Here is a 25,389-nt window from a genome sequence, read left to right as displayed (position 1 = left end):
TTAAACGGCTTCATCCGACTTGAGGTTGCACAGCGCTGGAGCCAATCTCAGCTGACTGTGAGCAGTTTCCTCGAATCCGTCTGCAATTAAATATATTTCACCCTCACAACTGGAAAAATATACCGCTTACCTTAAACAAGATTGTTATAATATGAATCATGACACAAAACTTGCGACAGCGAAGGTGTTTCACCTACTTTTTTCAGTTTTAATTTTAAAGTTATCTTTCTGAAGCGTATATTGTACACTGTGAAATATTCAGAATTCCTTCTTGGCGATTCGGAGAGCAACAGGTGACTGCCCAGTCACACTTCTTAACCTCTAGACCAGGGGTCTGCAACCTGCAGCTCTGAGTCTCATGTGACTCGTCACATGTCTCACTTTGACTCATTTTATTTGCAGTCCACACTGATTTTCAAAAATGGTCTAATTTCCAACCTGCAAACAGCTAAATAGGGTGAATTAGATGAAACAGTCAGAATAGCTGGAATTGCTAAAAACAGACAAAACAACTCAAAAAAGTTAATTATACAGGTTGCTAGTGTCGCTTTTTTTTTCAAGAAAAAAAACAAAAAACAAAAAAGGAAACAAAGGAAAAAATGGGGAAAATTGTATTGTAGAGATAAAACTGCTCTAACTATTAGGAAACGCACGGCTATAAACGGCTAAATCGCGAAAGCGGCTAAACAAGCTAAAATAACAAAAATAGCTAAAGCGGGAAAATCCATGACAAAATATCTTTAAAAATGGCCAAACACGCTAAAAATTCTATGGCATATGATTAAAACTATGACACTTCATTAATGCAAATTCAGTTTTTGTTTTTCTTTCTGATACGCACCATGTTTTATGGCTCCAGACAAATTATATTTGGTGGATAATCATGAAAATGGCTCTTTTGGTTATAAAGGTTGCAGATATCTGCTGTAGATCATCACTGCCCAACACACCACTTCATAACTTAAATCAGTTTTGTTTTTTTTGTACTTTTACCTACCTGGTTTTGAGCCAACGGAGGGTCATGCTTATAAGCAAGCCCGGCTTTGATCAGTGCCGTCAGCGCCTCAGCCCCCCACTCCCTCATCCTGGAGTTCGGGTGTTGGCAGACCTGCAGGACACATTGCACATGTACACAAATGCAGACACACACGCGCACATTGACAAAGCACAAAAGGTTCCCTGAACAAAGTTATCCAGGAGTGGTCATTGTGCGTGTCGCTTGAAACAAGTGGGCAAGATTAACTTAAGAGTGCGCAAAAGAAAGACACTAATCACAGATGTATGGATACACATGGAGAGGCCAGGCCAGGCAGAATTTTTTTTATATTTTAGCCAACTTCTGATCCAAATCAGTCATCTTTGTTCATCTCTGTCTCATTTACACTTAAAAAAAGACCATTGCAAAAAGCTGCTGATACAAACCGAACTGGATCCTGTGGCTGTGCTGCCTCTGAACCCAGATGACCAATGTGTATCCTTTAACATTCAATTAAAGCAATGCAACTCTTGATAACAATGATTACAATGCAAATGATACAGGTGAAGGCATCGCCACATTTTCTTGAAGACATGAAAGCGCCGATTTTGAACAAGCTCACAAAGACATTCAGCTGTTTACCAAAAGCGGACGTTTATACCTGCAGCTTTAGATTCTGCTTCTGTGATAAATCAAGCTTTCACATTGAACGAGGGCGCACAATAACGGGGGATCAAACACTGATAGCAGAGCAAATATACTGCGGACACATTCTGACACAGAATCCCCTCAACTCCGACACATTGATGTCAGACTGAGAAGGAGACAGAACAGATCAGAGCAAATAGATGGAGATGAGGGAGGAGGGAACATGAGCTTACCTTCTGCAAAACAAACAGGAAAGCAAAACAGAGAGGGAGATAAATAAAGAGAATGTGAAGGAAACCTTTAAACACACGTTTCCAAATACAAAAAAAATTTAATAAAAAAGATCTTCCTGGAATGATGTGAAAACATAAATCCAAATCCATCAGTAAAGCCCAGAGCTTCTTCTGAATCTGGACTCTGTTGTCTTGAACATTTGATTTGACTACACCTGATCTGTTTCCGACACATCTATAGTATAATGAGCTGCTACACATGCAGTGGTTCATGTAACGTTAAAGAACAAAGTATGCAACATTGAAGGGAAATTCTACGCCATAAAAAATGTTTCAACACCAACAGGTGCTGCAGTAAGATTGGAATCTCCATGTTGTATGTGGACTGAAAGACAGTCTTCCTCACTGCATGCATATTTGCCTAAAATTGATGTTTTTTTTCAGTTTCCCCCTGTACAGTAGTTGTGTGCTTTCCGAGTCTGCTGAGCTGGGCGGGAGGGCAGAAAATATAAAACCACCAATCATTCTCCATGAATTCCTGCACCTGTTTCTGCGTTCTGTGTTTGTGTGGACTTCATGCTGGACAGTCTAAATGACTGAAATAAAACACTTCAGTTGTATTGTGAGTAACCCAGTAAGCTCGTCTTGAAAATCTAATTATTACTATTCACTTGTGGAGGAAAAAGTAAACAATTCACCAGTTCACCAATTATCAAAAAAGTATTTTTTACAACCAGACTGATCATGTGTGCATTAACTATTTTGTCACTTTACAACTGCTCACAGACTAACAAAAAAAATTCAAAAATACCTACACACCTGTTATTGTGTTTAAATCAGGTGCGAGCACAACAAGTGGATTTAGGGGTTAATAGAAATTACCTCCAGCAAATGACCAGTGAGGGGTCTCCACAAGATCTCGATACGATCCATGTTGACCAGGCCAGTTTCCAGCAACTTAGCAACCGCAAACAGAGACGGTTCCTAAACAAAAGACCACGACACAAAAACTGAAGATGAGTGACTGACATGTTGTTTCCACGTGTAAGTTCAAGGTTTTCTAACATCCTAATTGAGTCACAGTGAAAAAAATATCTTTAAAATGACTGATAAGAGAGAACGCATTTACCTTGTTGTTTCCATAAGCCATTTCCATTGCCTCCAATGAGAGAGAACAGAGGGCATTGATCAGGTGATGCAAGGAAACATCATCCAAGTATCTGAATAACACAAAAATAGAAATACACATATTGTAGATTTAATAGTTGGAAATCCTCATCATTCACATCTAAAACAGAAAATCCCATGCAATTTCATTTAAAGAACCCTTTCCATACACTGTGTGATGTTGTACAAAGTGCTTTACATGGTCAAAATAAAACACGTTGAAAACTTCAAAGACACTCAAACAGTTCCAACAACAGCCGGGCACCATTGAACATGTGTAACTATGGACTTATGCTACTTTTCATGCCAATTCCCTCAAGATGTGTGTGTTGTTTTTTTTTTTTTTGTAATGATCAAAAAGGAAGCACTGATCCTTACTGAGAACTCTCGAAGAGTCTGGACAGGATGTTGGAGATGACGGGCAGGTCTGTCATCACTGCTGTGGTCAGCACCTGTTCAGGTACAAAATGCAAACAGAGCAAGTTAAAGTAGAGATACACACACACAAAAAAAAAAGTTACATAAGGGAACAAAACAAAAACTGACCGTACTGGGTCCCTCCACTGCACGGCCAGGCTTGAGGGCGCCGCCCACACTCGGCTTGAGCCCCAGGATCCACACTAAGTGCTGGAAGAGAAGGTGAGCGGAAGAGGGAATTTAGAAAAAGAAACAAAAAAATAGAAGAGGAAAAACTGAATGCAAACTAGGTGACAAACTCTTGGAATGTATAGTGATGAGATATTTTTTGATACTATAAAAAAAAGACGTATTTGAATGCTTTCAAATTTCACACCTAATGAATGTGAAATGAATGTATGTTGCAGGTAAATTGTTCCATTTATTGCGAGTGTGTCGCTTTAAGTGAATGTGTGACACTCGGTGGCTGTAGTACCTGGAGTGTAGCCAAGACCAGCTGCCAGGAGGTGCCCAGCACGGCCCCGTGGCAGTGGGCCAGGTTCAACAGGGTGCGCATACACTGGATGTTCTTGGCAGTCAGCTGAAACAGGAACACGCACTCAGATTACAGTACATTCAAAAGCATCAGCCATTTGGCTCAACATTTCTTCCGGAAAAAATCAAAAAGAGTAAAAGAGAAAGCGCACACTTCAAATCAGTGTGAACAATACCATTACAATGGGGAAAAAGGCTGATTACTCTATAATCATTCCAGGTCCAGGTCCAGGTCACAGCTTGTGTGCGCGTTGTGAAAAGCTTTTGCCCTCAAAGGACATTTAAATGCACAATTCTGTCCGACATACTTATATTAATAATCACTATCCGTTACCCAATACTTCCATGAGGGGGAAAGTGTCTTTTTGATGTGGGGGGGTATTAGTGGTGTTGTGTATAACATTCATAATAATAAATACATTTTATTTAATAACTTACTTTACAGGTTGTTTTTTTTATTTAACAGAATAATGTCATATCAATGAATAACTACAGTCGAGAAATTTTTTTGTGAATTGCCCTTTTAGGCAGCAGAATCATTCTGTGGGTCAGGGAAATGCCTTTCCCCCCCCCAACATATTTTTTCATTTTAACGTTTGTCAAGTGAAAGCAAATAAGGATTCTAAAACCACAAATGAAGTGAATGGATAGTGTGTGTTGAGATAAAATATATATAATAAACAGTCCTGGACAATGATTAAAATATTAAATTACAATCAATCACTGAATTTATGCAATTAATTTATTATTGTTACAATCAAAATTCCATAAAGAATCCATATGTAGTGCATTATGCATTTCAATTCTGAAGGCACTATAATTAAAAAAAACACACAAAGAAAAGCAGCAGCTGCAGCACTCCTTTCACACAGTAGCAGTTCAAATAATTCAGAGAAATCTGAACTTATAAAGAGAAGGATCAAAGAAGAGAAAAATATATTTGCAAGGGCCACAGCATTAATGATTTCTAAAATCTTTCATCGCAAAACAACAGGCCAAAATCATGACGTTCATCCATATTCTAGAAATGTTCTAATAATGGAAATATGTTATGCTGTTAGTGGTTGAAAGGCAGCACGATGCCCTCCTGTGTTTCATGATTTGTGTCGGAGCCAATGAGCAACAGGCATTTAAAAAAAAGACCAAAAAAAAAACAGGATGATGAGCAATAATCTTGTGTGTTAATGCGACATTATTACGTGTTAACCTGCTCAGCCAAGAATAGAACAGTTAGACCAAACATAACTGTTACGACCATTTCAGAATGTATATAAGGTGAGAGGGGACCGCGCCTTGCTGTCGTTACCCCGAAGCTCTGGAACGACTTCCCTCAGTCCATCACAGGCCTTTTCCCTGTCCGTTTTAAAAAGCTGTTCTTAAAACCCAGCTTTTCTCTTCGGCCTTCGACAACATGTGAGCTGCTGATTTTTTTATTCTCCGCTGTTTTACTTATTTTTTAATGCCTTTTATATTCCCATGTTTCTATCCTTTTTCATTTGTTTGAACTGAGCTGGTTTTATTTGTATTGTCTGTATCTTTTATCTATTTTATGCAACCATGGAAACTGTACATTCGTACATCTTATTTTTTGTAGAGCACTTTGGTCAATTGTGGTGTTTTTAAAGTGGTTTATAAATAAAGTTGCTTGCTTTCTTGCAAATAGCATTTAAGAGTTGTGCTTTTTATTGTATATGAATCTCAACATCTGGTAACAATAGTATTAATAGTCGTTACTCAAGCTTCCTTTTAGAGGCTGCTTATCTTCAGCTTTTTGGATTTTTTTTCGCAGCCATTGCCTCATATCAGGAGAACGTTTGTCTCCAGTATTTTTCTGTCATGAAAAGGTTTGCACGATTATGTTCACGAAACAACGATCCATAAACAACAATATTGAAAGTCAACTGAGATTATTGCCCGGTCTAAAGCGTGTGTGTCCTTACCACCACGGTGCCCTGGGGCTGAGCGCTGAGCGGCTGTCCCACGGCAACCACCTGCTGGTGAGATTCACTGGAGGGGCTGATGATCTGCACGCTTTGGCCCTGGATGGAGTAGGCTGTGGAGAGCACACATATGTGAGCACATGCCCAGGCTTGCATGCATTCATTCATTCACACAAGCGGGTTTTTGAACAAGATTACGACAAAGAAAATCTTTCCTAATTAACTCTCCGGCAAACAGCTATCGTGAATCGAGGCTCAAATTTGCTCGCTTCATCTCTACAAGCAAATATGCAAATAGTGAATGTCTGAGTGTCTCATTTGAGAGGTGTGTGTGTGTGTTTCTACCTTCCCCAGACACATTCTCCTTGGTGTTCTTAATTAGGAGCCGCCGTACAAAATCTTAGATTAATGCAAAAGGAGTAACGCAACAGGGACAGGCAGCAGTTTACACGTCGGGAACATGGAGCCGTATGGGAGATTAGCAATGCTCATGAATATAACATGAGCACTCATGACCAGAGGCTATCTTAAGGATGGTAGAGGGCGACTTTCAAATCTACATTATCATCCAGGTATCATTTATTATCAGTGTTGTAACCCTGCATGCAAGAGTATATGTTCACCTAAGATTTCATATAGTTCAAGAGCTTGTGTTAAGTTTCTCTCTATTGCTCCTTCAGAAAGTGTGTGAAGAAGAATTTTGCTTTTGTATGTTAGTAATAGTGGATGGGTCCAATAAGCATCTGGCTTCACTTGTATTATTTAGCATATCAGAGATGGGAGAGGGCGGCCAAGGCATTTCGTAGAAGCAATCTGTGGGGAGGGGATTCAAGGAAACTAGGATGGGAACCACTGCCACAGGGGATAAATCAAATTGTTGGATCTGAACTATGTGGTTATATATCTAATGCACATTTGCTTGCTTTTACATATTATCTGCTCTATATAATCAAACTGTGATGATCAAAATGGAAATACGTACATGACTGAGGAGTGGGTGACACTGAATGATAGAGATCAACATGAAGTATATGTGAATATAACCTGGATGAAACCTGAAGTGGAATTTGTCAGCTGCACAGCTGTACCTTTACTGGAGAGGTTTGCAGCGTTGCTGCTCAGAACTGTAAGGGCGTAGTGTGGCGGCAAGGAGGCCTTGCAGATTGCTGTGATGAAGGCATCACGTGGTGTCACCAGTCCCAAGCGACCGCACAGCGAAGCCATGGTCAGCTCCGCCTTCAGGATATTCTCTGTGGCGGTCTCATCAGTGCTGTGGACACAGACATTGAGGAAATGAAAGAAAGAAGAGCAAAGTGCTGTCTGCCAATTTGCACAAGATTGATTGATATCCTAAGGAATGGCATTGAGACCTGTAGAAATCACGTAATACATTTTAATTCAACACAGGAGGGAAAACAAGATCACAAACATCACCTGAAGTGTACAACATAGTCACCAAACGCATTCCACCCACACGCCCATAAGAGCTGCAGCTTGTGGTGCAGGTTAACTGGTTACAAACTACTTAAGAGAGGCGCTAAAGCCACAATGTGCATGTTTCCAACTTCTCTGCCCGTACTGTACAGATTTGAGTTATTTTTCTGTGGTGTGTCATTTTGCACTGTGATACTTTCCTGCAAAATAACCTTTTCTGCAGTGGAAAGATATTTACCTGGCATCCAGCAGCAGAGACAGAGCAGCCAGCAGGCCGCACCAGCAGGCACTGACCATCTCCTCCCATACCAGGTGAGCTCCTGAGACAAAATAAACTATTACTGGATTTATTTGAGAAATATTTCTATTCCTTTTGAATAAAAATGTATTTTTACACCATAGTAATTGGATTGTAGATGTACTAAGACTTGGAACCGCAATAAACTTGGCAATGAAGCAGTGAAGCACACAGACTGTAAACTGTATGTGAACAGTATTTACAAATCAACGCCTCTCCAATAAAGAGGCTGCAGCACTTCTTCTTATTATAAATCAGTTATGCTCTAAACAATAGTTATTCTCAGGACAGGTTCTTCTTGACTTTCCTTACCAGCTTGTGGCTTCCACTCCTGGTCAGGGTGAGCCTCCCTGAACTGAGCAGCTGCCTCCTCCTCCAAAGCCAGCTCTCGTTCAATCATTGACGTGATGCCCCTCACCAGGTCCAGCAGTGCGCTGAAGGCCACAGACATAGCATAGCCCTCTGGGATGGAGGGGGGCTCAACCTTGTCCAGCATCTCCAAACTGGGGAGGAAAAGGACCAGAGGACAGGTGGTGAAATGTTGCATGCTGCACAAGGTGCTTCTTTTCAGATACAACTTATTTGATGCTGACTGCCATGTTGCATCCAAAACTATCAGCAAGAAAGCAAATTGTACAGCAAAGCGGGTGATTTAGACGAGACACCTTTTTTACAGAAAGGCTTTTAGCTAATGTGTAGGTTTCTGACCCTACTTAGATGTAAAACGCTACAGACTTACAGACAAAATCCCTTTAGATTTTTGCCATTGTGATCTGTTGCTCAATAACTCCTGGCATGCTCCATAAGGCTGAACTTCCAGGGGCCTGTAGGGTACTTACTAGGTTGCTTTGGCGCTGCCCTGAACACTGACAGTCATAAGGGGGATCCAGGTACCACGGTATTCAAATGCAGCCTGTGTGGTCAGGGTCCCGCTGACTCCTCCTGCACCTGGGCCGCCTTGTGCTGTGCCCTGTGTCCCTGAACCTGACCCACCTGGACAAGCAAGCAGAGAGAGATGAGACTGAAGAAGAATGCACGGACAGATGAATAAAGCTTTCAACCTTATGTGGATCCATTGCTGATAATCCTACATCAACCAGGTGTTTCGTTAGTTATGAACGTGAGCCGTCTTTTAGGTGACTCACCAACAGGTGCACTGACGGCAGCCGTGTTACCCGCATTGGGTACGATAAAGAGGGACTGGATAAAGGAGCCCAGAGCGTTGACGATGTCTCGGAACACTTTAGTGGAGTGTTGCTTCATGTCGTAGGACTGACAGAACGAACTGGAAAAGAAAATCAACATTTAACTTTCTGACAAATTCAAATCTAACGAAAACTTTCCACTGCCCATGGGCAAACATACATTGAGGAAAAAACAAACCAACACGCGCGGGGCGGCCCAACTGGTTAGCAGGCCGGAGTCGAGCTTGAAATTATTTTGAGACTAAAATATTGGAATGTAAATCTGCAAATATCCCGATGTAAAAAACAAACAAACAAACAAACATGGGCAAACATGCAAAAATATATTGTAATATAATAAAGTGTGCAAGCTTTTCACACTAGATCACAACCATCAAAAAGTGTGGCGCCTGTGAACAAGGCAGCCTTTGACAAAACAAAGTGCAACATATATATGTATATAATTTCACTGTATTGTAGCTTATGGACATGTTGTTTAATGAATGATGAGATGGTTAAAATCAAAATGAGCTCTTTTGTCTGAGTGGTGATGGAGTGTGTGACACAGAGGGATGTGCCTCTGTGGTTTTTTCCACATGTGAGCTGATAACAATTGACTACTATTATAAGGATCACTTCTGGAGTTTTTCTCTGTGCTGCTGTAAAATATGACTCGATATTTAACAGAGACAGTCAAAATATAATTTTAAAGACCTGAGACTCCTCTAATTAAGTGTGGACGTTCTCTGAGGTTGATATAGCTTACCGTAATAAATGAGGCTGCACACACAGCCTGTGGACGGATTCCACTGCTACTGCTCTGAGCCACTGTGGCTTCTCACCATCCAGAAACTTCACCAGCAATGACAAGAAGATCTCACACTCAGTCACCTGCAAAACAAACACATGCATATCAAGCTGGGGAGGAAAGAAAAAAACATTCAGCAGGCCAAACAAAGTCAGACTGTCACTCTAAATCCCTGTATTCCTCCTGGCTTTTCAGAGGCTGCTCTACGGCTCACAGAATTTGAGCCATTTTCTTGATGGACACGGACAAATTTTCATCTCCAACAACTAATAGAAATTTATGACATGAAAACAGCTGCAAAGCTGAACTGCTTGAATGAAGCTAAGCTCATGAAAGCGCCTGGTGCAGAACTAAGACAAACCACTACCATCCTAATCCAATGCTAATCACAGCAGATCAATTAAAAACATCAGCTCTGTGCTTGAAAAAGTCCCCTGGACATAAATCATCCGTCAGCCAACAGGTTTTTGGTCAGTCGACCATCACTGCAGATCAGCTCCTCACCAGTAAGCTGTAGAAGTGTTTGATAAGGACTGAGACCACACGCAGCAGCCTCATGCAGATGGGAAAGTAAGGTTTCTCCACGGGGGCTGGCGAGGCGGCGCTGCTGCTGCCCTGCCTGAACTTGATGTTGGGGGAGAAGAGCTTGATGACGAGGGGACACACTCTTTCTTTGAGGAGAAAACTAAACTCTTGGTGCTGGGTAGGAAAAACAGGGCAGATGACACTGGGATTAGGTGAAGCATAGCAACACAAGATACAATACAATTGAAGGGGCTCTGCCACCACTTTAAAAGGCGTCTATAACTTTATTAGAGCATGTGCACCTGAAGGAATACGCCAGGGAAATCATTAAGAACCGACTCCAGCAGCTCAAGGCCAAATGTCCGGGTCATCTCAGTCATCCCCACCAGCCAGTAGGGAGCATCAGCGTTCACCAGCTGGCACAAGTCCTGCAGAAAGAGAACAATGAAGAGTTGTGTACTTCACACATTACAGAAGTTGAAACAGTGCATACACTCAGCTCTGTTAGGAAGATACGCATCATCACAACGAGAGACAAGAAACCATCCGGGAGCTTCGTTGCAAACTTAATTCCAAGACAAAGCCAATATTTCCTTACGATAGGTTTATTTTTTTTAGTCTTTTTCATAACACTGTGAACAGTGTTTAAAACTCTAAGGTTTTATCCAAGCCAATGACACTTTGACAACACTGTGTGGAGGGTTACTGCCCCCTGGTGGACCTACCTGGAACAGCATGTATGCGTCCTTGGCACTGGGTCTCAGGGTGCTTACAGACCGCCGGTTGGTGTTTCCCTGGACAGGAGGCTGCTGCTCCATTATGCCTTAAAGATAAATACACAATATATTTTAGGAATTTACCTAAGTCAGTGTATAACAGCCTTCATGTTCTAATTAATAATTCTGATCGCTAAGAATTTAACTGGATTTTAAAATGCTGAACTTGTGATTTCGTCTGTAATTATTGTGTATTCGAATAAACATTTCACATTGTGGGGGGGTCATATTACTGTCCACAATTCATTATTGTCCTACTACCTTTAAAACGCTCGTCCTCCGCCACCATCCTCTCAAACACCACAGTGACGACCTGCCTGACGGTGGCGGCTGCTGTGTTGTTGGTGATGTTGTCCTTGGTGAAGTGGAGACGGAAACACAAGACGATGGCCTGCAGGAAGATTTCGATAAAAAAAAAAACATGATTTACATTTATATTTGAGCAGGGTGAACATGCGGTTCAATTTCATGACAAAATAATGTTTTGTGCTTTCAGCCTGCTACAGAAGATAGCCCACAAATACTTTACCATTAAGCGCAATCATTTGTTGTATTATTTAACTAAAAGTGCCACTTCATATAAATTGGTTTCAAGTTATTGTGTTCGCCCTGGAGAAAGGGCGGCAGACTATTGATATTGAGGCATATTATAATGACACTGCTCAAGGTGTATAATAGATGTGCTTGTGAGGATAAAAGGCGAGTTCTATGAATCTCCAAATGGGCGCGAGTTCACATACACACCGAAGGTCTCACTACACTGGAGTGGAAATAAAATGAGCTATATGGAGAAACACTTTGGGTGATATACCAGTGTGTTGGCACTTTACCTTAGAAAGAACTTCATCGTGCACAACTGTGTTGGTGGTTAACAGGACGAGGACCGTCTGTAGAAGTTTCAGCTCCTCCAAACCATTTTCCATCAACTGCCACAGCATGTTGATGATGTTTCCCGCTGCGGCCTGTTGCACACACACAAAAACAAAGGTTCAAGTCAAATTACAGATGTTTCTTGAAACGCCTGAGTCATTAAAAAAATAAATAAAAAATGAAAGTGTGATTATAATACATCTCAGTCAGAGTCTGCATCGACAGAAGTGAGAACTCAACCTGAGGTCGGCGCCCTAAAATCGTGGATGTGCACAAAGACTCTTGGGAGCAGCTGGCGGAGCCTGCTTGGAGGTCACACCATCGTAGAGTTCAATAGCACCAAGTCTTGCTTCCAGCTACTGTGGATGCTGACACTAAGTGACACCGCATGTCCTTTGTTCGAAATAGAAACTACTCTGCACACATCTCCTCTGAGCCACTGCGATCCAGGACAGGCTGGAGGCACAGGTAAACATTTAACTTCTAAACAAATAAGAAACATGACATTTTTTTGACGCAAACTTTTATATTCAATAAAAAGGTCCTGCAAGCATCTATTTACACATTTTATTTGACAATTTGTCATTTGGGGTTTACGTTATTATTCACTTTGTTCCTCAGTGTCACAAAATCACTCGAGAGCGACAACTTGCTTCCTCATGTGTTTCACTTTGAAGAGCACAAGTGTTTTTTGAAGCCGAGGCTGACGCCTCAACACAGTGACAGTCTTTGTTGCGGGGGTGTTCAGCTCCACCCGACGCCTTCATAGCAACGCAACTCGCCGTGTCTTCTGTCCCGTTACAGCATTTTCTGTCAAGACATTTCAACAGGGTCTTCTCTTTCCCCGAGGAAAGAAGATGACACTCGTATCACCGTTTCCTCTCCACAAGTCACAAAATCTGTCATGGTTCCCTCTGGTGGCACCTTCAGAATCACAAAGCAGTTTTGTCTTTTGTGGCTCGCAGCTTTTAAATTCAGCGTTTGAGATCCAGTGCTACTTGGAAGAAGGAAGACACAATATTCAATGGATTCAAAAATGTGCATGTTTCTTCCCCCCCTCTCTTATTAATTTTGTAATGCTGTGACTGTATGATACAATGTGAATTCATCTTCTTTCATTATATATCATTTTTTTATTTTCTTCAGACTATAGTGCCAACCTCAAGGCTCCATCTATTAGAGCCACCAAACAACCTCTGTTACCTGGACATGTCCTCTTTTTTTTTTTTTTTTTTAAATCACATATAAATTCATTCAACAACTGACTCGTGCTTTTCACAGAATAATAGGGTGGCACTACTTAACTCAAACAAAACAAAGGGAGCAGCATTGCTTCTCATCTGCCCACAAAATGCCAAAGCACAAGAGCTGCTTTTCATAGAAAGAGAAGTAATAACTGCATTTACTATCCATGTTGGGACAAATGGGAGGCGGCGTGCGAAGCTGGCTCATACGTGTGGGTGTTTCGTGAAGGTGGCGGAGACCTCCGAGTTCATCGACACAGAGAAACAAAGTCACCCCGGAAAACAGGACACTTCATCCTGTGAAACACCACCGCAGCTACGGATCTGTGGATTGCAGTAGTTCCTTGTTTGTAAAGGGATTTCCGAATTCAAACAGTTAAGTAGTGTTTGCACAAGCCCAAAGCGAACATCGGTGGTGTTGGAGAGATTTCCTTTTTAGGCATAACCTTGAAGAAGTCTAAATATTAGATTTTTCTTATAGAAAGATTATTTGGTGAGTTTTCTATCTACATCCAGGAGACATAAATTGAAAATATTGAAATTTTAAACAGCTTTTAGTGAACTTTGAGTATTGTTTACCTATACTTGGCGCCATGTTCTCGCCTTAGCATAACGTAGCTTTTGGAAAGCAACACATGTATAGTCCCACAACTTTAAACGTTAAAGCTCCTATGAGTCGTCCCCGGCTCGCTCATCTGGTAGAGCATGACACTCGCAATCTCAGGGTAGTGGGTTCGTGTCCCCAAAAATGTTACCAATATATAAAATATATTGGGCTACATTCAGAAGCCCAGCATTCATTCTAGAAAGTTTGGATCTGCTGTGACTTCACAGGCTTTTGTCTTTAATAGTGTCCATCGACCTTCTGCCTTCTATTAGCTCCATTCATCCATTTACTAAACCACCAGTGGTGTCGGCCGCCATGTAAGGACACTTCAACACATCAACCCACTCGGGAATCCAACAGCTGATCAGAGGACTGAAGGGCAACCCACTCTACCACCTAAGCCGCCACATTTGGCAAATTGTTCCGACAAGGCAAGCAACATGCAACATTCATCACTCAAAAATTGGGCCAGCATTTCTTTCTTTCTATATTTATTTTGGGGTGGGACTGGAATTGATAATCAGCTTATTGATTATGTGTAACAACCGAGATGTGCAATGCATGAGCTGGGAAGTGTTAAAGCAGCTCATCAAAAGCACACCAAGCCCTTCATGACACACTTCTTCTCTGAGAGAATTTATTCCCGGAGCATAGAGCTCGCCGTCTCTCCTACCAAAAGAAGCAGCTTTCAAACCTACTTTAGCCTAATTAAATAAATGCCGAACATCAGAATGGGTAGAGAGCACGGGGTAGCTCAAAAGGCTTTTAATAACTCGTCTTTTCCGGTGTATTAACAAGGTAGATGTGCAGCTGCAGGCTCACGTCTTCGAAACAGCTCTCCTCTCAGGTTTGACTGCAGCTGGATTATTTAAAAGAAAAATGAAAAGGTTCAAACCGCTTCAACCATCACATCAGCTTAGACTCAACGACAGCTTCATTTCAGAGGGTATTACAGCCGCCCATTTCCTGGGCAATAGATACCTTTCTCCACATTGTTGTCCAGGGTTGTTTAACTGCCACTGCACACACACATGTTGAGATATTTTCTGGGCCAGTGGTTTCCTTGAACACAGAAACTCTTGGCATGATCTTTAAAAAGGAGTTATAAAGAGGTAGAGGGGGTTTGGTTTCTCTCAAAAGTGGCCACCAGTAACAGGAATGCATTTAAATGAGCCACTTTGATATTTATAACACTAATTAAGCACAGATGCGCTGCATTGACTCCTTTATTGATCCGAAGGATTGATTTAAAGTGGCAGGTGAACTTAAATGTTGTTTTAATGGGCTGATCAAGGAAAAGTTAGATTTATATAGATGCACTACATTAACTCACCTGACCCAGACGTGACTTAAAATTATCTTTTATCTTTTTTACTATTAGACAAACACCTATAATTTGATTTACATAATGAAAACCTCCAAATGTTTTGGATTTACCATAAATGAACAGAAAATGTTAAGAAAGACATTTTTTCTGTTATCCTTTATCATTCTAGCATTCTAGAGCATCTCAGACAACAGGGCGTCTTCCTACATTTTGAACCTGATCCTATAAATATTACAACTACATTTCCAAAATACTGGAAACGTCTAATTTATATATTCGTAATATAAAACCAAAACAATTCACTTTTATGAATACTAACATTTTTGGCCACGACAATTACTCCAATTGTTTTTATTGGTCATCATAGCACGATAAATTTGCACATATTTACATCATTTATAATCTGTTCTGTTTTGTGTGCATACATTATAAACTGAACATGGATTTTAAGGGCGCGTTCACATTCCCCTGCTTGACGCGGACCAGATTTCTCTTTAGGGACTTTCTGGGAAAGACCGTTTTGTTTGGGGAAAGTGAACGCACCCCGAACCAAATGAAGGTGTGAAAATTCTCGGCTCCCCTGACTCCCAAGTGAACCGGGTCACGGACTATCCAATGTGAAAGGCACTTAAATTCCAGATGTTAGTCCTCACCTCAGACACCACCTCGTGGGACATGAGCCTCTGGATGGCGGCCAGGCACAGCTGGGTGATCTTTGGCTCTTTGGTGCCACAGCCCATCAGAAATGGCTGCACCACCTCAGAGCTGTTCTCCTTCAGTGCTGCAGGAAAATCACATGGAAAACCGGTAAATATCACAAGATTGTTATTTTTTTTTAAACATACAGACCCAGTTTAGGATGTGATGCTGCTATTCAGTTACATCAATCAAATTACATCTACATCATGGATATCAAGATGGTTCTTTAAAACACAGCATGTCATTAAATCTCTTGATTTTTGATGTTGTGAAATCTATTACAATCAACAAACAGCTGTGGAACAAATAAAGAGATCAAACACGACTGAGAGCCTCCAAACAACATCTGCTACGCACAGATATTAAATTGGGATATAAAACCCTATACGATTTAATTTCATTTGTAAAATATGCTTTGCAAGGGGGTCAGTTGGATAATTTAAGATTTAAGAGTGAGCCTATTATCGCTGCAGTGTCTCGTCAGCAGGCAGCCCGTCTTTGCTCTGCTCTACCGTTTCCATTTTTCCGAATGCTGGCTCTCCCGTGATTTACAACCGTACAACAGGTCTCACCTTTCAGTCTTTTATTAATGCCTCATTAGGCTGTTGTGACAGGCAACAAATCCAGTGCAGAAACAAAGATTAATGAACTCGTCAGCAATCAGTCGCTGCACTGGTTTACAGGTACAGGCGGGTCTGACGCAGACGGTCACCAGTGGAACTCAGAAAATGTCAAATATGTGTCGACTCTGCAAAACCTGTGCTCGTTTATCTGGCGATTGGAATGATTTTGAAGCAATTCAGGGTTGAAACGAGGTAGAAGCAACTGCAGCTGAGTGAATTAGCATTAGCACAAAGGTCATAAATATCCAAGCCTCAATTATCTACTGGACAAAATGATGCGATATGCTGCCATCTGAGTCTATCTGTATGTAACTTGCCAAAGGTTGGCCACATAGATAAACACTGGACAATATAGTGATATCGTGTAATATATGTTTGGTGTTCATCAAAATAGCATTCCATGAATATAAATCCATGATTACTGCTGTTTGTTTATACATTCATGCGCTTCAGAGGACAGGACACATTTCAACTCTTGCATTGTGGAAACATCACTCAATGCAGTTGCATTGCAAGCGGAAACCAGAGGCTGCATCAGTGATGGAGCATTTCTCAATGGCAGAAAGAAGGTTTTCCATTATTTTATTGTTTCACTGATCAACCTTTATGAGGGTTAGTTTAGACTAAACCTACCAGGGTTTCATAATGTATTGTCATACAGTTTTTTGTTTTTTTTAAATTGAGTGCTGATTACTGGATCCTAACCTGTAATGTTATGATCCAATACTCGCATTTCCTTTGTGTACTAACCTAAGAAGTTTTTACGCTATGCAAAATATTATAATAAATATCATAAAGTAGTATCTTTCAAATGCATGAGGCCTGTGAAACAGGTGTGTTTGCTCCAGTGTGCAGATGCTCAGAAGTGACATGAGTAAAACATTAGAGCTTCAGACGTCTGATTTCATAATAATAACGACTCAAAAATAATTTTCAAAGTCTACTAGAAATCAGAGAAATAAATGTTTGAGGCTGTATACTACTCATTATGGTGGCCCCAAGGCTTTAGCAGTACAACCTTCTGATCACAGACAAGATTCTTTAGCATGCCATATATTGATTTGTTGAATGAGCTTCTGAGAGCCACCAAAACAGCATCATTAAAGAATGACCAGAAAGTTTAGGTTATCTTAGAAGAAAGAACCCAATCTTTCATTTTTTGGACAATTCGACTGCGATAAAATCTAAATAAATCCAGATACCGAAGTCATCGGTGGATTAAATGGAAATTTAATAATAGATTAACACAATTAATGGTTTTCAAGCAATATCACACTGGAGGTTGTGCTGTTGTGATGAAGATGAGCACCAGGCTGCTGGCTCAAGGCCAAAGATAATTTCAGCTGTGATGTTCAGTCACACTAACTTTATGGACTGGTGGCAATAAAGAAAGAAAAATCATTTGTCTTCTCTGTGCTGACATAAATGGTGCCACCACTAAACAATAAAGTGATTTAAACTAAGCAACAGATAGTTTCTTTGTTACTGTATTTCTACATCACCATTGGCTTAACTGAAACTGCTTTGAGACCAACTAAAATGTCCCTGTGCTGTTATACTGAATATCAGCACTCAGAGAAAGTGTCTGGTCCAATCAGATAACAGATTTGTCTGTTAGAGCTAACTCATTGTGATAAGCAATGTAATTAAACACAAAGTTTCACGTTTCACATTATATGAATGATATATATATTATATATGATTATATATGTTATATATGATTATATGCTCTCCTCTGTTTTCAGGGTATCCATTTTTCCAATATTGGCTGTTTAGTCACTCCTTTAACAGTTCATTTGTTTCGCATTTCATTTTTCCCCCCATTTTATGTAGAAGCACTAAGATTAAAAGAACAGAACAAAAGGACAAAAGCATTTTTATAATCTTGTCACTCAAAAGAGTCACACAACAGCAAAGTTTGACGCCACCGCAGGTCAAAACCCAGAGCGAGAAAGAGGTCAAAACAGTGTGGGGAAGAAAATGACAAAGCTGCACACGTAAGTGGCAATTTAACAAAACTTTTTTCCACCCACCTGCCAGTATGTCTGTATTCCTGGCGGCGATGGTCTTAATCTTCACAATGCCCGACTCTGCCGCCTGGAGGGAAAAGAGAGGAAGAGGAGACATTTAGGTTACCATCCGCGGTGACATGTGTCAAGAGGTGCTGATAGTGCAGCATCACTCCACTGCTGGTGGTAGACACAACTCCATGTAATGATGGCCACAGGGGAGGAACAGGAGGGCCCGACTGCAGAGAATCTGAAGCCGCGTCTGTAAATGTGCTCACAACGGGCTTCAGCTTGAGGAGGATGTGCTAGAAGAAAGAGATTTCCCCTGTGAGGTGTCTGGCAGGAGTGAGACGCTAAGAAATGGAAGGGGGGGGGTCAGGAGAGAGTAAGGGCAGGAGTTGCTGGAGTACAAAACTTCTCATCTTTCCACAAGCTTAAGTCATGACAAGTCTGTCAAGATGTCCTATGTGTCTCTCCTACCTCTGCTCCACCTGTTCTCACCACTTATTGCTCTCTCTCCAAGTTATCTTCTTTTGTAGAAACAAAGAACTTGTACACAAAGTCCGATTTGTATCATGTGTAAATCTGCATCAAACTGTTGTTTGAGGAAAATCCTGATGTCCAGCCAATCAACAACAACAACAACAACAACAACACATTAAGCTAGGAACATCTTCCACTGATCAAAAGCTGATCGGCCTACATTACCGTGATGCATTTTTAATAAAATGGCTATATAGTCAGAATACATCCAGGACATGCATGTGCTTAACGACTGGATTCCCAACACCTCTCTCAACAGCATCGTCCCATAACATCTGCAGCCAGAGACTCAATGCAAAACCCAAATTTAGAAAATAAGGCGTTGTATCCGACTAATATTTGGTCATTTTCCTACTATAAATGCTATAATACTACATAACGCTGCAATTGCCTTTTCTATCCGAGTGGCTGAGAAATCGGACATGATTACGTCACGTGTCATTTCAACAGCCACAAGGTCGACAAATCGAGGACCTGCCAAACTGTCAGTTACCAGGCAACCGCAGGTTAGTGGGCCAGACTTTTCAGGCAAACTGTGAGCGGCTTGTTACTGTTCAGCTCGTTAAAAGGTTAATCTCTTAAAAAATGCCAGCCCCCCCCCCCCCCCCCCCCCCCCCAACCATTCTCCTTTGTTCCTCATATTTATCCACAGGTCTTTACAGGGCACCGAGAGGAACACAGAGCACAGAGAAGCTTATTTTAGTCGTAAAATAACTACACCACCCCCCCTGCTGCGAGTTTTCCAGCTGCAGACTGAATAATGGGCCAGAGCCACGCGCGACAATTGAAGAGGCAAGGATCCAATATTGCAAAGTCTGAGGTGGTAGGAAGGATTTTAGACATAAACCACACAAAAGCACCGGATGATGTTTTCCCTGGCTCAGCCATTTACATTTATATTTACACTGTAACGCCGTGCGTTCTGAACCGTATCAATTAGGCAAAGTTAATAAGTGAGCTAAATTAATATCAAAACAATCAACCATCAATTTTGACCGTCAAAGAATACTGCAATGATGAGCTGTCGTTTTTAAAATGTGGGAATTTACAAGGATGTGCTGACATGTCGGCAAGCAAAACATAATCTACTTTATATTTATACATTTCCATATCTATTACATTAGACATTTTTTCCACTCATCTACAACATTTTGTATTTTGAAAAAACAGAAACAAGACAATTCATAAGCCGGTCAGTTTCACATCGATGATCCTGCAGCTTCCAAGTGGTTTTTAGGTTTCCTTTAGCTTTGCTGTAAATGCCCACTAACTCTATTATTCTGTAACCGACCACATCTCGTCACCTGAAATATCAAACTCACAGACAATCTGCATCCCCCAACACCAATATGTTTTCTCAACTTGCAAGGTTATGATGTATTCCAGACGCTTTGAGAAAGGTTTGACTGAACTCTTGTACGCTTTACAACAGAAACCATGTTTATAGGACGACCGAAGGGAAATAGCATTCAATATATTCATGGAGACTGTCGCCTCTACTATGTTAGTGAATGGTGACGGTGCAGTTTGGGATCTAATGCAATGAAATCCTGCGTAATTCAGTAAGTCGGGTAATTACGAAAGAAAAATCTCTAATTATAATCCTGAATAATTTCTGATGTCAACAGAACTGTTTGTGTCACTGCTGTGGAATCTGAACCAGTAAACCCATTAAAGCCTTTAATTAGAAATAGAACGTTCCTCCTCTAGCAGAACATTGTCCTGCACCATCAAATCCATCACAGAGGACCCCCCAAGATGTGAAACTATTTAATAACAAAGGAAATTGTATGAAAACGACGAGGATTAAAAATAGCTTTAGCCAGGGTGACGTTATGTTGCAGTGCATGGTTGAAACCTCCGTTACTGCATGTAAACTGTTTTTCCACAAACGTCCTTATAGGAAATGCTTTTCAGCTTCCTGGTTTAAAGTTTATCTCTGAGGTTTTTTGACTATAGAACAAGACCACTTATAATTCATATTGAAATATATGATTAGTCTGCATTCAATGGGTCAAGATTCTTATGGAGTATTTTCTGATACAATTAATTTCTATTTTCACAAAAAACATGGACACTACCTCAAGTCTTTTTCGGTAATTGACCAAAATGAGTCATATCATATCATCATAGTATCAGGACCTCTAGTAATATATATAATTGTAGCTTAAATATCACCCAATGCAAATTGCCATAAGCAATAGAGAAATCAGCACTTGGTGTGACCACCAGCCTGCAAAGTCAGCATCAAGTGTTCGCAGTCTCAAAGTGTCTTACAGCATCAGATCCACATGCACACGAGCAACCATGAAAGCTTGATTGTGAGTCACTTGGGAGTATATTCTTTATTCCAAGGACATAATGCTGCGAGGGACAGCGATTGAACCGTCCACCTGCTCGACAGCTTGAGCCGCAACCATCTCATAAACAAGAGAGTTAATATCTGATGGAAGACGAGAGTAAATACCTAAATGATGTATGAACAACGTAAGGACCACAGGGGGAGGAAAAACAACAAATCAGGAACCCTCAAATACTTTCAATTCTACTTATGAGCAATGTTTGTGTGCGGAGCCTCAAAGCAGAACTGACCACGTCTGCACAACTGCTTATGTCTTAGAAAAAAAGCACAGAGTTTTAAAAACTCAGCAGTTTTCTGGACCCGACAACTTGTTGTGCAAAAGGGCATATTTTGACAGCTTTTCAATTGAATAGTACAAGTTCCCCAAATCCAATCACTTTGGCATTTCGGCTTTATGCAAATGACACCAACCTTCCAGTCATGTGCAACTTTCAGTGAGAGGGCCACAAAATGTTTGTTCTCTAGGCTCTCTCAGGTTAAATTGTGAAGGACATTGGGATATAAGGGACTTCTAGTCATGAATGTATTGAATATAACTATTTCTGTATCTGCAATTCAAGTTAGTTATACCTGCCATATGATACATTTCTTAAAACGCATTTCATAATCTTTTATTTACAGAGTAACAGAGCTTGCCTGTAACGGCTTTGGCATTAATTCAGCAGGTTTTCCCTCCCAGTCAGATCAAACTGTGAGCTACAAGCAACAAACAAGCACCTGACTCATCCGCAGAGAGAGGAGAGGGCTCGGTGCTTCTTTCCTTTTTTTTATTCTAAACAAGGCAAAAGCAAAGCTTCAATGGCCCCAGTTCCTCAATGAAGAGGTGTTCTGTGATGCTATGATAGAAAAAAAATAAAAATAAATCAATGAGACTCCTCTCGGCCCCTCTTAAAGATGAGAAAAAAAACTGGCTCTGGTGCAATGTCACTGTGGGAGATGGATTGTGAGAATGAGGGCGGAAACAGAATGAAGATTTCCTGGGGAAACAGGTCAGGCTCTTTACTTGGTCTTTTTTTATTTATTTATTTATTTTTTATACAGACAATAAAGAGGCAATGGTGTTTTATTTGGTTGGAATAATGAAGTCAAAGGCAAGATTCACTGAAATCACTGATCCACTGTGAGTGATTTACTTTTATGACCTTAGACATTATAAATTATGACTGAAACCAGCTTTTGAAATATTGAAGAATCACAGAAGTATCAAACCGCATAAACCACATAAATAATTTAAATTTAAACTGTGACCACAGACACTTGCAGTACAACAACATCCAGGATTGTAAAACTGTGACCATTCCAATTGGAAAAGGATGTTCTCGTCACAACATCATCAATCAGGATGTTCACCCGGCCCGTCTCAGGTTAGGGGAGGACATCAAAGAGGGGCTCTGATCTGCTACGATCCCCGAGGGAAAGACGCTGGTCAAGACGAAAAAAAACCTCCACGACGGTAAATCAATATGTGAAGCAGATGCTTCCTCGAGCCTTGAAGCCGTGTGCTTTTTAATGGTCCTGTCTGACTGCCACCCCACTCGGTTTCAAACAATTGGAAGCGAGTCGAGTGCCGAGTTATTTTTCAAATTAATGTTGATGTTGCCTTCAGCCAAGGTGAACCAAGGAGAATATAAAGTACGGCTGTGAGGCGAGGTCTGTAGGGCTGCAATCTATATTGTGAATTTGTCATTAGTGCAACATCAACATGAGCAATTTCATGTTCTGCACAACTAGTCTATACACCCCCCACCAGGTAGAAGAGTGTTTGATGTCAAAAATTGTGTAAAAAAAAAAAAAAAGTACGGTATCAAACTGCAAGGCATTGACATAATCCATAAGCACGCCTGATACCGTGCAGTCCTAAATGGATGTAACGTTACTACTGCCAGAAAGGCTTAGTACTGTACATTTCATCTATTGACTTGTGTCACTACTGTTATCTATTCGAGCACACAATGAGAGCGCTGTATGCGGGAATTAAAGGGATTTCGGGCTGTCTGAGGTGATGTCAGCAGAATAAAACAAACACTGGAAACTGTAAGCTGAATAAATAACAAGGGATAGATGTTCTCTGTTTGCATGTGAGAAGTCTGGAATAATAAAACCGAATCGAGATATCAACAGGGTTAGAAAATGCAAAGAGAACAATCAATGATTCAAAATAAAATCATTTCCTGATGCAGGTTTCAGGCGGCGCACAGCAGAGCCCACTGTGTCACCAGCAAGGTGGAGTCATACCAGCTGATGATGGCATCCATCGTGTGAATACGGCACAAGCAAAGTGTTAAAACCATGATGCTGTGCCTCCTCGTACTATTCTACTCTCAGACCAAGTCATGAAGTCACACAGACTCTGTGCTACACAGCACACTCAGTCAGCCGGCACTAACAGCACAGTAAGTCATCCAGACGAATAAAAAACAAAAACACTTGGATGAAATCACTCTTGGCTGCGTGTCAATACTGAGAGACTTGTTTGGAAAACCAAGTTGGAACCTCTAATACCAAACACAGCCTTTAAATTGACATATTTCACAAATAGAATATATTAGTCATTACAATTAAGGCTTGAAGAGCCAATCCACATGACATTAAACTCAGTTTGAAGAGCAAAGCTTCAAGGATTTCTGCACATGTGGATGGAAAATCTGAGGACATGAGCATGTAGACATCCAATCAGACAGTGTACAGTGTGTGAATCAGACTATTGCGTCAACTAGAGTTTCAGCCAGGAGGCATTACATGGAAAAAACAAAACCATGTATTTCACACGAGGCATCAAACTTACCTTAAAGGTTGATTTGGAAAAGAAATGATTTTTGTTTACTTCTTGTAGATCAGGCACTAAAATATAGTAAAACGAATTTCCCTGGGAGACAAATTGATTGGAGTGTTATGTTCATTTCAGCTTATAAAATAATCTACGTACAACAAAGATGTTGTGTCCAGTGTATTTTAGGAGGAAACTGAACTATTCCAAGCCTTTGTTGTATTATATTTTACTATTTCAGCAAAAGACAGCCAAGCGAATACAATTAAAATACTGTATTTCATGAGCTCATACGTTGCTTTTCAACACGTTGAAACTTCGAATATGCTCGAAACTTTTCAGTTTATATGTTGTGATGAATAAATAAACAAAGCCATCCACTTTTAACATTTGTCATCACGTTTTAGAATTTTAGAGACACCTATATCAGCCAAAAGGTGAAATAAACCAATTGAAAACCTAAACGTCTCCTGAATGTGAAGCTAACAGGTTTGAATCGCACTGGACCGTGTCACCATCAGACACTCGTCAGATGACAGAGGCCCAGCGGACGGTAGAGAGACGAGCTCAGACACATATCGGTGAGTAAAAACTGCCACATAAACGGCAGTAAAAGACATTCCACGGAGGGTGGAGGTGCTGGACACCGAGGTGGAGCTAGGCTAGCCGGCTAACCTCTTTGACAGGGGGGAATTTCTTCTTGCACTCCATGGAGAGAGACCGCAGGTCCGTCTGCATGTTCTCCAGCAGCTTCTTCACCGCCTCGGGGCTGCTGGTCGACATCTTCGACGGGGTCTTCGACGGGTAGAATCTCAGGAAACTTTGAACGTTGAGGATTGCGGGAGCGCCGTCGCCCCCCACCCATCCACCGCGGGGATATAATCCGTCGCTCCTCTATTCGCCTCCCCTGGAAAGGAAAATAAAAACGCCGCGGTCCATTGACACGGGTATCCCACTGCCGAGAGCCGAGCGGCGCGGTGCTTGTGCGCAGGACAGCCGCTTTGACACCGCCTCACAGCCCGTCGACGGCGGCTCCGCGGACCAGCATCGTTTTACCCTGACTTTGCGCTTCTTGACGCCGCTGGCTGGTCGTAGATATCCGCTAAATTGAGCAGGCTGCCATCAGCGGCCGTGTCAGCTCCACTTTCCTTCCCACAATGCTTCGCTGGACAGTGACACGTCACTCGGACTTCCGTAAACAGTGACGCTTCAGAGGAGTGACTGCAGCGCCCCCTGCTGGAGGAGACTGGCACTGACAGAGCCACTGAGCCCTACACACATACTGGACTCAATTATGTGCATCTAAAAAAAAAAAGAATTCAATCAGGATAGAGAGACACTTATAGACTAATACAAAGAATGATGCCTGTCCTATCCATCGTCTCTATCATCATCATT

At 41.2% G+C, this 25,389-nt stretch overlaps 1 protein-coding gene across 2 annotated transcripts in view; it reads right to left on the bottom strand.

Annotated features, from left to right (window-relative positions):
* Positions 1–25,165, bottom strand: part of mon2 (MON2 homolog, regulator of endosome-to-Golgi trafficking) — a 37,675-nt gene extending 12,510 nt beyond the window's left edge. Inside the window, exons 1-21 of one of the 2 annotated variants that reach the window (XM_080475091.1) lie at positions 24,667–25,165; positions 18,344–18,407; positions 15,642–15,769; positions 11,771–11,902; positions 11,202–11,331; positions 10,890–10,987; positions 10,467–10,592; positions 10,144–10,338; positions 9,598–9,722; positions 8,793–8,932; positions 8,487–8,640; positions 7,960–8,150; positions 7,588–7,669; positions 7,004–7,185; positions 5,916–6,028; positions 3,917–4,021; positions 3,571–3,651; positions 3,403–3,476; positions 2,987–3,077; positions 2,740–2,841; positions 998–1,108 (exon numbers count right to left, since the gene is read on the bottom strand). In XM_080475091.1, coding sequence (XP_080331217.1) covers positions 998–1,108; positions 2,740–2,841; positions 2,987–3,077; positions 3,403–3,476; positions 3,571–3,651; positions 3,917–4,021; positions 5,916–6,028; positions 7,004–7,185; positions 7,588–7,669; positions 7,960–8,150; positions 8,487–8,640; positions 8,793–8,932; positions 9,598–9,722; positions 10,144–10,338; positions 10,467–10,592; positions 10,890–10,987; positions 11,202–11,331; positions 11,771–11,902; positions 15,642–15,769; positions 18,344–18,407; positions 24,667–24,774 — 2,532 coding nt within the window. In that variant the 5' untranslated portion in view covers positions 24,775–25,165. The remainder of the gene's footprint in view (positions 1–997; positions 1,109–2,739; positions 2,842–2,986; positions 3,078–3,402; positions 3,477–3,570; positions 3,652–3,916; positions 4,022–5,915; positions 6,029–7,003; positions 7,186–7,587; positions 7,670–7,959; positions 8,151–8,486; positions 8,641–8,792; positions 8,933–9,597; positions 9,723–10,143; positions 10,339–10,466; positions 10,593–10,889; positions 10,988–11,201; positions 11,332–11,770; positions 11,903–15,641; positions 15,770–18,343; positions 18,408–24,666) is intronic. The other variant, XM_080475090.1, reaches the window with a different exon arrangement.
* Positions 25,166–25,389: the final 224 nt, after the last annotated feature.

Source organism: Lipophrys pholis (genome assembly GCF_963383615.2).
Source record: "Lipophrys pholis genome assembly, chromosome: 11".
Taxonomy (NCBI): domain Eukaryota; kingdom Metazoa; phylum Chordata; class Actinopteri; order Blenniiformes; family Blenniidae; genus Lipophrys; species Lipophrys pholis.
Note: the sequence above shows the minus strand (reverse complement) of the source record. Positions and strands in the feature narration are given on the sequence as shown.